This window comes from Lathyrus oleraceus, chromosome 6 (assembly GCF_024323335.1).
Source record: "Lathyrus oleraceus cultivar Zhongwan6 chromosome 6, CAAS_Psat_ZW6_1.0, whole genome shotgun sequence".
Classification (NCBI taxonomy): Eukaryota; Viridiplantae; Streptophyta; class Magnoliopsida; order Fabales; family Fabaceae; genus Lathyrus; species Lathyrus oleraceus.
Genome location: NC_066584.1, coordinates 97,338,649 through 97,351,966, shown reverse-complemented (window position 1 = coordinate 97,351,966; position 13,318 = coordinate 97,338,649). Strand labels below are relative to the sequence as shown.

Here is a 13,318-nt window from a genome sequence, read left to right as displayed (position 1 = left end):
TGCTCACTATATTCATCTCCATTCATAGACTTTAGTACGATTCGAGTCATGACTTTCATTTCAAAATAAAAGCAAGCTCACCTCATCAAACTCAATTTTGCCTTTGGGCTTCATTTTCAGTTTAAAACTTTTTCAGAAAGGGCGTGTTACTTCCGTTCTACCATGAATGACGCTTAAGCCTCCATGAGCGAGCAAGTAATGTTTAACTGCTAGAGTGTGATCCGAGTTTATCCATTCTACCGCAAACAAGCATATGCTTAAAGCTCTCATGCTCGAGCATACAAGCCAGTCGATAATAGAACACGAACGTTGATATTGTCCACTAAAAACAACTAACACATCCGTCCTAGTTCCACAAACTATGGAGCTCTAATTTCCCCATTGCATGAATGAGGATACGTAGGCACGAGGGACCAAATCCTTGGCGAGCACAATTATTTATAACCATCATTTTCCCCCAATTATCTATTAACCCCCGTTCCCCCTTTCGCGAGTAATCTTCAGATAATAACACCTATTCTTGCAAAGAACATTCAAAACGGTTCCCATGGAGTACCATGGATGTTAGGGGTGATAATACCTTCCCCTTTCATAACAGACTTCCTTACCCATTTCTCTTTCCCCCGGGTTTTGTCGATGTTTTCTCTTTCCTTTGGGAATAAATGAAGTTCGATGGAGACTCTGTTATATCTTTAAGCGTGTGATGTGCTCGGGTATAATTCACATAGCTTCAAATACTAATCCATTTTTTAGCACGTCACGACTTGGGTACAACATTCCTAATCCTAACATAAGTGGATCTTCTCTACTTAGTGTCCTGTTTATAATTAGTTTCTCTAGTGTTACTAGAATTATTCAAGTCTTTTCATCTGTATTAGCTTCTTTTCCTTGTATCTGCATAATTTCGACATTAGTTTCTTCTTCATCATATTTTTCTTCTTCAACTATTTTCTCTCTCTTTTCTTTCGTTCTTTTGGTTCAATTACAACATTTTCTTTTGGGTATTTTATATTCAACCTAGCATCTTCTTTTTTACTAACTCCTCAAGTCCTTCATCATCATCATCATCTTATTTTTCTTCAACAACTTCCCCATTTCCCATATGGGTTGTCCTTCACGTCATCCAGATCTTGCTTAGCTTGTTTAATTCACTCTTCTATTTCCTCTTCTTCTTTAGTGTCTCTTTGGGTACTTTCTTCAACCATCACTTCTTCTTCACCCTCTTGTTCAGCAAGTTCATTTATGTCAAAAAAAATGGGATCTTCTTCTTGGTATCTTTTTGTTTCTTAGTTGGAGAGAATTTTTTCTTCATTGGACTCTTAAATTTCTTCTTTTTATGTGTAGTGAATACCATTGGACGCACGACATAAACTGTCTATGGTGCAACAATCCTCTTGGAAAAAGATACCTTCTTTTTGTTGCTCCATTACTTATAACCCTTGTATTTTCTAGGATTCCTTTTGATTCCTTATTTCTTGAGTAACTCTCCTGTGGATTTGACTCTTCAGCTTCAACATTTAAGTTTCCTAAAATATAAACTAGGAATTAAGGAGGCTTGTTCATCACTCCTCAAGGAGTACAATTTTTTATGCCATGTGCGTTATTCTTTTGCAAATTTATAGAAATCTCTTTGGTATTGTTATTACATTTGGATTGACTTATTTGTATAGACAAATTTAAAAGCAAGATCTCTCAAAAGTTGTTGATAACATCTTGGCACATTTGATTATGGTTTTGATTCCAGGTATGATTAGCAAATTTGGTTCAAATTTGTTAAGTCTAAGATTTTTCTGAATTTGATTTGATTAGCTAATTGTGTAAGCAAATTGTTGACCAATATGTCTTAAACATGGTGTGTGACATCCTAACATGCATGCTGCACATATTGGGTTATGATTCTCTTATAATTTTGTTCAAGATTTGGTTCGGTTTTAATTATTCTAGAAGTTTGTCAAGATTATATTCAGAAGAATAATTATAAATTAAAATGTTTTGGAAAAAGATTTTATTAAATCATAATCCATAATGGTTGAAGAATATTTAATTAGATAAGATTTGATTAAAATATTTTGGATTTGATTTAATCAAAGAATATTTGATTGGATTTACATTAAAGAAAAGAGTTAATTGGATATGCTTTGAAGGAAGATTTGATTTAATCTAAGATTGTGCTAAAATCAATCTGCATGATATTGATTGAATATTTTATTAAACAAAGATTCCATGAAAATATTTAATTGGATTTGTTTTAATTATAAAATTTTATTAGCACTTAATGAGAAGATCTACCATCACTACTAAAGATGGTTTATAGTGCGTTTTAGCTTTGGAATATATTGTATTTTGAATTCTTTACTTAAGAGCTTGGAACTCGTTTTTATAACAAGTAAATACATTATTGGTTTTGTGTTAATGAAGATTCAAAATCAGTTGTATGATGTTTCGTAGAAAGCAAGATATTGAGAATAATGTCACAGACATTCTGTCATAGGTTGTTTGCTTGGAGTGCAAGATAAATTGAAGTATATTTCTTCCTTTCAAGATTTGTTTCCTTTTATGTTCTATGTGAGATATAAGTGTGTTAGTTTGTGTTTGGATTTGTAAAATATATGTTTATAGAAAGATTACTTTTGGTGTTTTATTTTGTTCAAGATTTGTATTAATCAAGAATATCAATCTTCATATGCAATGATGTTGTTATATTCAAGAGATTCAGATTTACTAAAGGTGATCAGTTAAGATCGGAGATCATTATTATTGAAGATTGATCTCATGTTATTTTTGGAGATTCCATCAGAATTCATGATAAAACCCTACAAGGCTTTGAAGCCAGAATTTTATGATATTTATGGAGGCAATATCCTTTTGTGAAGACTTTAGAGAAAATATCTACTGTATAAGAAAGTTTACATTAAATCCCAACCAGAGAGAAGTTTCACATTAGTCATATAATTTTATATTCTTCTAGTATTTCATGTGGGTTATGTGTTGTCTTTATAGTCAGTTTTTCACTTGTTTGTCACATGTTCTTTCTTTGCTTCTCTGTGGTATATGAGTTTTCAGTGGTTGGGGAGGGTAGTTATCTAACTAGGTGATAATCTATCTTTGTTTGAGATTTTCTCCTCTTTAAGGGATTTGGATAAGAGTAGGGTGGTCTTATCATGATCAGACATTTAGTTATGTGGTCTCTTGGAAAATCAGGAATAAATTTATCTTTTAAGACTCTTTTTATCTTATTTTTTTGTTCAACATTTTGTTTGATTTTTCTCCCATTTTATTCTATATACGCTTCTTATGCATATCTTGCATTGTTAATTAGCTACATTATTTGTCTCCATTTTTTTATATAATTATTTTCATTAAAAAAATCACATGTTTAAATTCATTTCTTAAAAAGGAATGTACCTTGAAAGAATTAGAAAAAAAACTAAATCCTAATTTTGATACAAATCATATGTATTAAGATCTTTATCTTTCTCTTAAATTTTTTAAAGTTTTGAAAATAGTTCATTGTTACTATAATACTACCAAGTGTTGATTCATAATAATCGAATAAGAACTAAAACATAACATAAAATAAAAAATAAAAAATAGAAAACTGAATGTATGGTAGTGTACAACACTCACTCACCATAAATTTATGTAATGCTCTAATACTATTTCTGACTTAAATTTTATTAACTAAATAAGTGTTAGATATGAAACATGTGTTACATTATATTGTCAGTATTTACAAATACAACATAAAAATGTTGGAAATCCGCCACAATCTATGGAGAATTTCAATCAATCTTGATGAACAAGATTGTTATCGTCCACATAATGACAATAAAAGAAAAGAACAACGGAGAAAGAAAGAGAGTAAAGAACAATGAAGAAAAAGAAGAATTAAAATTTTACAAAGTTTCTCTCTGTCCAAAAACTGTGGAAAACTTATTATTCACTTTGCAACTGCAAAATACTATGAATACAATGTTATGAATACTCTATTCACTTTATTACAAGAATAAGGGTTACTCCCTCTATTTAAAAATTTAGGTTAACTTGGACCTCAAGCCAAATCCCAAAACTATAAAATCCCAAAATAGCTAACACTACTAAAATAGGCCTAAGTCGAAATCCTATGTGAAGCAACATGCTTCGACACTTCGACACACTAATACAACTCAACACACTAGGTGGTTCGACACTTCCTTGCTTCAGTCCAGTAACCTGCTTCAACACAAGAAATTACAATTCAATACACCACATGATTTATTGTGTCTAAGCTATCTACATTCGCTCTTAGTCTTCTAAACACTTCGACTTGCACTTCATTCGTCATGATGTCTACAATTTGATTCTTAGTTATGCAGTGTTCTACATTCATCTTCCCATCTTCTACCTGCTCAAGAAGATAATGGAACCTCATTTCGATGTGCTTGCTTTGACCATGTGCTATCGGATTCTTCGCTAGATTGATAGCTGACATGCTGCCGATCTTCATGATAATTGCTCCATGACTCTTCGTTGTTATCTCTTCAACCATATTCACCATCCACGTTGCTTGACATGCACAAAGAGAAGCAACTATGTATTCTGCTTCTCACGACGATAATTCTACTACTGGCTCTTTTCTCGAACTCTAAGCAACTGGTGCACCACCTAGCATAAACACATAGCAAATTGTGGATTTTTGATCCTCAATATCACTACACCAACTCGAGTCGGTGTATCTCTCTAATTTGCATTCTTTTCCTTCATCAACTGCAGGAAACAAAATTCCATAGTCGAGAGTTCCTTTTAGATACCTAAGTGTCCTCTTCGCCACTACTAGATGTGATACCTTTGGCTTCTGCATGAATCTACTCACAATACCTACATTTTATGATAAGTCAGGCCTTTATGAAAAAGGTATCAAAGTGACCCAATAAGTCTTATATATTGGGTTGGGTTGACATCATCTTCATCTGAATCTTTCGATAGTTGTAATCTGGGCTCAGCTGGAGTCGGAGTTTGCAATCTTGCATCTCAAATCTCTTGAGTATTTTGCCCGCATACCTTCTTTGGTGCATCATCAAACCTCTACCACTCTTGTAGAATTCGATGCCAAGGAAATATGAAATGTCACCCGGATCTGGCATTTCAAATTCCTTGTTAAGATCACATTTTAAATCTTCGATCTGCTTCTTGCAACTACCTGTTATTAACAGATCATCAACATAGAGGCATAGTATAAGCAATTTACTCTTGCTTCTTCTTACATATACTCCATGTTCATATTTTCACTTCACAAATTCCTTTTCCCTTAGAAAACCATTTATCTTCTTGTTCCAAGCTCTTGGTGTTTGTTTAAGTCCATACATGGCTTTATGCAGCCTGTACACCTTTCTTTATTCGCCTTGTTTCACAAACTCAACTGGTTGTGCAACATAGACTTCTCTTCTAAGGGGTAAATCAGGAATGCACATTTCACATCCATCTGGCACATCTACCATTTGTTTATGTTTTCTAGACCAACAACCAACCTGATTGTTTCGGTCCTAGCAACAGGTGCAAAAATTTCATCGAAGTCGATTCCTTCTTTCTGAAGAAACCCTTTCACCACAAGTCTCTCCTTGTGTCGAGTCACTTCTCCTTTAGGACTTAACTTCACCTTGTATACCCACTTCACATTGATTGTCTTATTGTCTTGGGGCAATTTAATAAGTGACCAAGTGTTGTTGACTTCGATTGACTTAAGCTTTTCGTTCAGTGATTTCATACACTTTGAATCTTTCAATGCCTCAGCTACATTGGCAGGTTCGACATATGCGTAAAAAGCATAATGTACCAGCTCACCTTCTTCATTAACCACATCATTTGATATAATCACACATTCTTGTAACCTTGGAGGCATGTGTCTTGTTCTTTGAGGTCTGCTTGGGCCTGCTTCACCTCTAACTTCTTCCTGTCGAACTTCTCTTTCGACTTCACTAGTTGGTTCATCACAAAAGATTCTCACTGAATCTTTCTTGACATTCTCAGTCCAATCCCACTCCTTAATCTCATCTATGATTATGTCCCTGTTGATCACCACTTGCTTATTCACTAGGTCGAACAACTTGTATCCTCCAGTCGAATGATATCCTATCAGGATCATCTGATTCGACTTGTCATTAAGTTTTCTTCTCAATTGATCTGGAACATATCTATGTGTTATAGATCCAAACACTTTCATATTACTTAAGCTAGGCTTGACACCAGACCAACATTCTTTTGGCGTGATTCCTTCTAGCTTTTTCGTCGAACATCTGTTCAGGATATATGTCGCAGTCGACACAGCTTCTCCCCATAATTCTTTGGGTAGATGCTTTCCTTTCAACATACTTTTAACCATATTCATGATGGTTCTATTCTTCCTTTGTGTGAATCCATTTTGCTGTGGAGTGTAGGGTGGCACCACCTCATACATAATCCCTTCTTTCACGCATAATTCATCGAAGTCTTTTGACACATATTATCCACCACCATCAGTCCTCAAAATCTTAATCTTTCGATCGCTCTGTCTTTCGACCATAAATTTAAACTTGGAAAATACCTCGATCACTTCACTTTTCTTCTTGATCATGTATGACCATAGTTTTTGACTGAAATCATTTATGAATGTAACAAAGTATTTTTTACCTCCAATTGAATACACCTAGAGATGACCACATACATCAGAGTATATGACTTCAAGAATTTCCTTCGACCTGCTTCCTGCATCCTTACTAAAGTTGTTCTTATGTTGCTTCTCCTGGACACATTCTTCACACACTTTATTTGGAATGTCGATTTCTGGTAATCCTGAAACCATATTTCTTCTCTTCAAATCTTTGATGTCTTTGAAATTGAGATGGTCAAGTCTATAATTCCATATCCATTCATCTCTATTGGCTGTTATTGCAAGGAACTTATGCTCTATCACATTAAGCTCAATCTTGAAGGTTCTTTTTTGAGACATTGGAGTCTTCAAGATTAACATTCCATTTGAGTCGAGAACTCTCATCATCTTGTCTTCGATCGACACTCTGTAGTTCTTTTCGACTAACTACTTTATGCTAAGAAAATTGCTCTTCATGCCTGGTATGTACAACACATTTGAAATTACTGACCTCTTGCCATCTTTCCTCATAATCAGAACATCACCAACACCTTCAACTGCTAGAGTATTATCATTTGCAAATTTCACCATGTTCTTCATTGAGGGCTTTATGTTGACAAACCAATATTTCCTTCCAGACATGTGTGATGAGCATCCTGAGTCCAAGTATCACTGATCCTTGAATCTCTCTTCATCTCTTGTTGTAACCATCATCAACGTCTTTTCTTCTTCATGTTTCGCCAGCTTTGCATAAGTTTCTTAATTCTTCTACTTTTCTGGACAATCACTAGAATAATGATCATACTTCTGACAATTTTAACACTGAATGTGACTCTTGTTTGGCTTTTGACCACCACCTCTTCCTCTATCTGCAACACCACCTCTTTAGTTTCCTTGGCTCCGGGGTTTTCTCTGATTCAACCAGTTTCCTTCTTGATGGTTCCTTATGCCTTTGTTGCCATTCCAGCTTCCGTTGTCTTTCCTTTATTTTGCTGATTGCGCCTGCAAAGCCATATCACTCTTCGACTTTCCTGCAACTCTTCCATCCATTCTTTGTTCATGAGATTCAAGCATCCTTTGAAGCTCTTCCTTTGTCAGTTTTGATAAATCTTTCGACTCTTCTATGGCTACTACCACGTGGTCGAACTTTGGAGCCAACGACCTCAAGATCTTTCCTACAACAGATCTTGATGTCAACACTTCTCCATATACCTTCATTTGATTCACCAGTTTCGTAACCTTGGTAAAGAAATCAGTTATGCTTTTATTGTATTCCATCTGAAGCAATTCATACGTTTTTTTGTGAGTTTATAACTTCACCTCTTTCACATTCTCCGCGCCTCCAAATGATTTCTCCAGAATTTCCCATGCTTCTTTCGCTGACTCTACATCACCAATCTTTTCAAAATTATCTGCATCAATGCATTGATGGATTATAAAGAGAGCTTTATAATCCTTCTTCTTTAATTATTTATGTGCAACCTTTTCTTGATCTGCCGCATCTTCTGCAAGCATTGTTACTCTTTCCTTCACAAGATCCTAAAGATCTTGATAACAGAACACAACCTTTATCTGCTTGCATTAATTCTCATAATTGTTGTTCTTGAGAATCAGAAGATTTGCTGAAAAAAGCCCGTTTGGATGATTCATTGCCATGGTGATTTTCTTCCCACGAATCTATTAAATCGGAGCTCTGATACCAGATGTTGAAAATCCACCACAACCTATAGAGAATTTCAATCAATCTTGATGAACAAGATTGTTATCATCCACACAATGATAATAAAAGAAAAGAACAATGGAGAAAGAAAAAGAGTAAAGAACGATGAAGGACATGAAGAATTAAAATTCTGCAGGGTTTCTCTCTGCCCACAAACTGTGAAAAACTTCTTATTCACTTTGCAACTGCAAAATAATGTGAATACAATATTATGAATATTCTATTCACCTCATTACAAGAATAAAAGTTACTCCCTCTATTTATAGATTTAGGTTAACTTGGACCTCAAGTCAAAGTTCAAAACTATAAAAGCCCAAAATAGCTAACACTACTAAAATAGGCCTAAGTCAAAATCTTGTGTGAAGCAACATGCTTCGACACTTCGCCACACTAACACAACTCAATACACTAGGTGGTTCGACACTTCCTTACTTCTGTCGAGCAACCTACTTCAACACAAGGAATTACAATTCAACAAAAAAGACTCTTCATCAGTTAAAATAATTATCTTAAGATAATACTAACTTATGTCTTAAGAATACAAGTTAAAAGGTAAATATAATTATTTTTTACTTATGTATTGATTTTATTAAAATTTTATAATTTTTTTCATTGTTTCTTTAGTTCAAATTTTTTATTTGTATATTTCTTTAACATATTTTAGAGCACAAGTTAGTATGACTTTTTTTATTGATTCCCAATCTCAACCGTGTCTATAGGATTAGATAAAGATTATATTTTGAATAATAAGGATAATTAGTAAATAATTTTTTTATATTGATTATCTATCTTAACCGTTTATGTATAACTTGGGATTATATTTTGAAGGCGTCTAGTAATTCAGTTTAAAAGATAACTTAAAAAAAAAATAGATCCTAATTAATAGCAGAATATTAACTAACTGATAAAGTACTTGTTATTAATTAATTAATAGTAATTAATAAATAGTTGTACAATTAAATTTGGGTTGATGATTGAAATATTTAAATTTAAAATTTGAATTTAACTGAACGATTTTAAATAAAACCTATAGCATGCCAATTCTCCCAAATTTCCAATTATTCGCTCATAATTATCCATAGAAGTCTCAAGGAAAAAAAAAGCATAGAACAAAACTAAGAATTGATAAAAACATATGAAATTCAATATGTACATTCACCTCAAGGACACGGCATCATAAAAAGTTGGGTAAAATTATTTATAAAATAAATTGTTTTAAAAATCTCTTAAATTTAAATAATTAAATATTGTAAAATTAAATTAAATTAAAAAATAATTGGTTGAGTTAAACTACACAATTTTTGTGTAATGATAGAGAAGTTGTTACCTCAAATATTTACGGGTTAGGTCTTTGAAATATCAACATAACAGTTTCCTTATATATACCCACACAAGCAACTCTTCAACCTATTGTTTCATAGCACTATTTTAACTCTCCATTTAATAAATAGAGAAACACAAATATGGATTGGGTTCGAGGTCAGTTTTTAGGTAGGGGAAACTTCGCCACGGTTAATTTAGCCACACATATAAAACATTCTCTTAATTTTTCGTGTATCACCGCCGTCAAATCCTCCGAAGAATACACCTCGCATTTTCTCCAAAAAGAGAAACATATACTAGATCGTTTAGGTTCTTCCCCGTATATTATCAAGTGTTTTGGTCACGATCATACTTTTGAAGACGACCAAGAGTGTTATAATATATTTCTTGAATACGCCGTTGGTGGAACACTTTTCGATCAGCTCAAAAATCATGGGGATAAGTTCTCGGAAACTCTCGTTCGCCGTTACACGAGGTCTATTGTAGAAGGACTTAAACACATTCATGAAAGTGGTTTCGTTCATTGTGACGTGAAGTTACAAAACATCCTAGTATTCGATCAAGGAAATGTTAAGATTTCATATTTTGGTCTTGCAAAGGTGGAAGGTTTAGAACATGGTGAGAAGAAGTTGAAATGCCGAGTAACTCCTATTTTTATGGTGCCAGAGTCGATTAATGATAGTATTTATGAGTCTCCGGTGGATATTTGGGCTCTTGGTTGCGCTGTCGTGGAGATGATTACCGGTAAACCAACATGGAATATGAGTAGCAAGGCAAATATGTGGTCGTTGAAGATTCATATTGGGATTGGGGAAGAGTTACCTTTGATTCCAAATGAATTATCAGAAGAAGGCAAAGATTTTCTTAATAAGTGTTTTGTTAAAGATCCTTTAAAAAGATCGAGTCTTGAAATGCTTTTAAAACACCCTTTTATTTCGGATGATGAAACTCTTTTATCTTTAAAAGGGTTAATAAATAAGTCGCAATTACCATTGATGTCTCCCAGAACTCATTTGGATTATTCTCAATGGGCTTCTTGTGAAGACTTTACCGATGAAGACTCCAACAATTTATTACGTTGTTACAGATCAAAAGCCGTAAGGTTGGTTAGTAAATTAGAATTTTGATGAAGTTAGTGAAATTGTAAATACTTCAACAAGATAATGTGCCACATGATGTGGTTTTTTTACAAAAATAACCCAGTTTTTCTAGGAAAATCCCAAAATACCCCTGATATCAAAAAAATTCCCAAAATACCCCACTTTTAGGAGGAGTCTCCAATTGAATTGGCGACTCCTCTTAAAACTTGAATGGAGGCACCAATTGGATTGGCTAGGGCAGGTGCCCTAGCCAATCCAATTGGCGCCTATGTGTAGGTTTTAAGAGGAGTCTCCAATTCAATTGATGACTCCTCTATAAAAGCCTCAAATGACAAAACCTTAAACATGAAAGTTGTAGATCTTTTCAAGACAATGAATTTGGACTTAACGTTTGCATCATTTGGATTTTTTATGAGAAAGTTATGGGTACTTGAAGTTGGACTTTTTCACATTTAAATGGATTTGATCCAAAGTGACCTATAATGTTTTAGTATTATCACATGTGTTTCTTTTAGAATTATGAAATTTTGTCTAACATAACAATTGAAGTATACATCTTAAAATTTCCAATGCACTTGGTCCCACCTCAAAATCATAAAAAATGAGTGAGGTAGGTCCTTGGGAAGTTGACCCAAAATTAGGGTTTCAGTCAAAATGACCTATACTGTTTTGAAATTAATGATGACCTTCCAAGCTTCAAATCAATTTTGGATGAACATGAAAGTTTTTCATATGGCGACTCCTATTAAAACTTGAATGGCGGCGCCAATTGGATTGGCTAGGGCAGATGCCCTAGCCAATCCAATTGGCGTCTATGTGTAGGTTTTAAGAGGAGTCGCCAATTCAATTGGAGATTCCTCCTAAAATTCATTTTTTGTCTTATAAATAGATGCGTTGTGTGACCAATTGTTCCACATCTCATATAATTATTTGGCTATCATGTTTGGTGTTCGTCGCCGATACGGAAAGGTGATTTATGCGATAGACAAACCTCAAATGCTGATGCTGTTTTGGAACATCACCACGTTCAATCAACTAAAGAGGGAGCTGGTTCGATGGTTAGATGGGAAAATACCAGAAGGGGAAAAATCAGAAGTATTGAGAGACTTGACAGTATCTTTGGTTGGGTGCGAATGAAGACTGATAAGGATGCTAGGGAAATGATGTTCGGTCGAGACGACATCAATTTGATTGTTGTAATCAGTTAGAAATATTTATGTTTTTAGATGTTTTGTAGTGATGTTTGTTTTGAAACTCGTTGTAACAAGAACTTAATGATATATAATGATTGAATGTTACAGAAATACAATGTTACAAAAAGCTTAAGACCTAGATGATGCTCCTCGATTGGGACAGTTGTTTTTGTTGTGTCCTGATTGACGACAGATACTACATAATCTTATCATTTTATATGTGGAATCCATCTCTGTTCTGATACGTGTGCTGATTGGCCTTTCTTTCTTCTTTCTACGCATCTCGTCATTGTGCCAAACAATATCTCGTTCATATGGAGGCCAGTAATCCTCCATTGGTAGTACTGAGAAGCTTTGAGTATATACATTCATGATGGTGTTGGCCTTGTACACATCAGATAAATGGTTGTAAGCGTCTTGACGAGTATAAGCGCATGCTGCAATGACATGGGAGCAAGGTATGCGGAAGGCATGGAATTTTCCATAATCGCACCAACTACTGTTTAGTCTAACAGCGTAGGCTAAATTTGGTCTCCCCTCGTTGTTGCCCATTGTTTCTTAGACGCTGAAATTTTGTCTATGACGGTCAAAGACTGTTACAGCGTGTGTGGTAGCTTTGATGCTCTCCTCTTTCATGACCTTCATGCAACACTCACTGAATACTTTCCCGGACATTAACACTACATTCCATCTTTCACCTCTGGTTGCGAACATAGAAGCCAACCTATAATAGGTTGATCTTACCAAGGCGGTTATCGGCAGATTTCGAATTCCTTTGAAAACCCCGTTCATGCATTCCACAATGTTTGTTGTCATGTGGCCCCATCGATAACCACCGTCAAATGCCCTTGTCCACTGCTCTACTGGTATGTTATTTATCCATCTCCCTGCGTCTTCATTAGACATTCTAATTTCATCACGATAATATTGAAATGACGGTTGAGTTAAAGCATACCCAACATTCACCACCTTCTTGCGAAGATTCTTATCTTTTATAGCACGCATGAAGTTTTGTGCAATGTGTCTGATACAGTAGACATGTGTAGAAGGAGGATCATTCCATCCGTTGTCATGGTTGTTGTAGGCACTCTCAATGGCAGCATGCCTATCAGAAATCAAACAGAGATGGGCTTGTGGAGCCACATGCATTCTGAGATGTCGAAGAAAGAAACCCCATCCACCAGCCGTTTCACCTTCAACAAGAGCAAAGGCAATGGGAAAGACATTGTTGTTACCATCTTGTGCAACCGCCATGAGCAAAGTACCCTTGTATTTTCCGTATAACCAAGTGCCATCAATTTGAATAATAGGTTTGCAGAATGCGAAACCTTTGATGCACTGGTCAAATGCCCAAAAGAGACAGTGAAATATTCTATTA

At 34.7% G+C, this 13,318-nt stretch overlaps 1 protein-coding gene across 1 annotated transcript; it reads left to right on the top strand.

Moving 5' to 3' along the window:
- Positions 1–9,787: 9,787 nt before the first annotated feature.
- LOC127094194 (mitogen-activated protein kinase kinase kinase 20-like) lies at positions 9,788–10,774 on the top strand. The gene has a single exon (XM_051033054.1). It carries the CDS (start codon positions 9,788–9,790, stop codon positions 10,772–10,774), a length of 987 nt encoding a protein of 328 aa, XP_050889011.1.
- Positions 10,775–13,318: the final 2,544 nt, after the last annotated feature.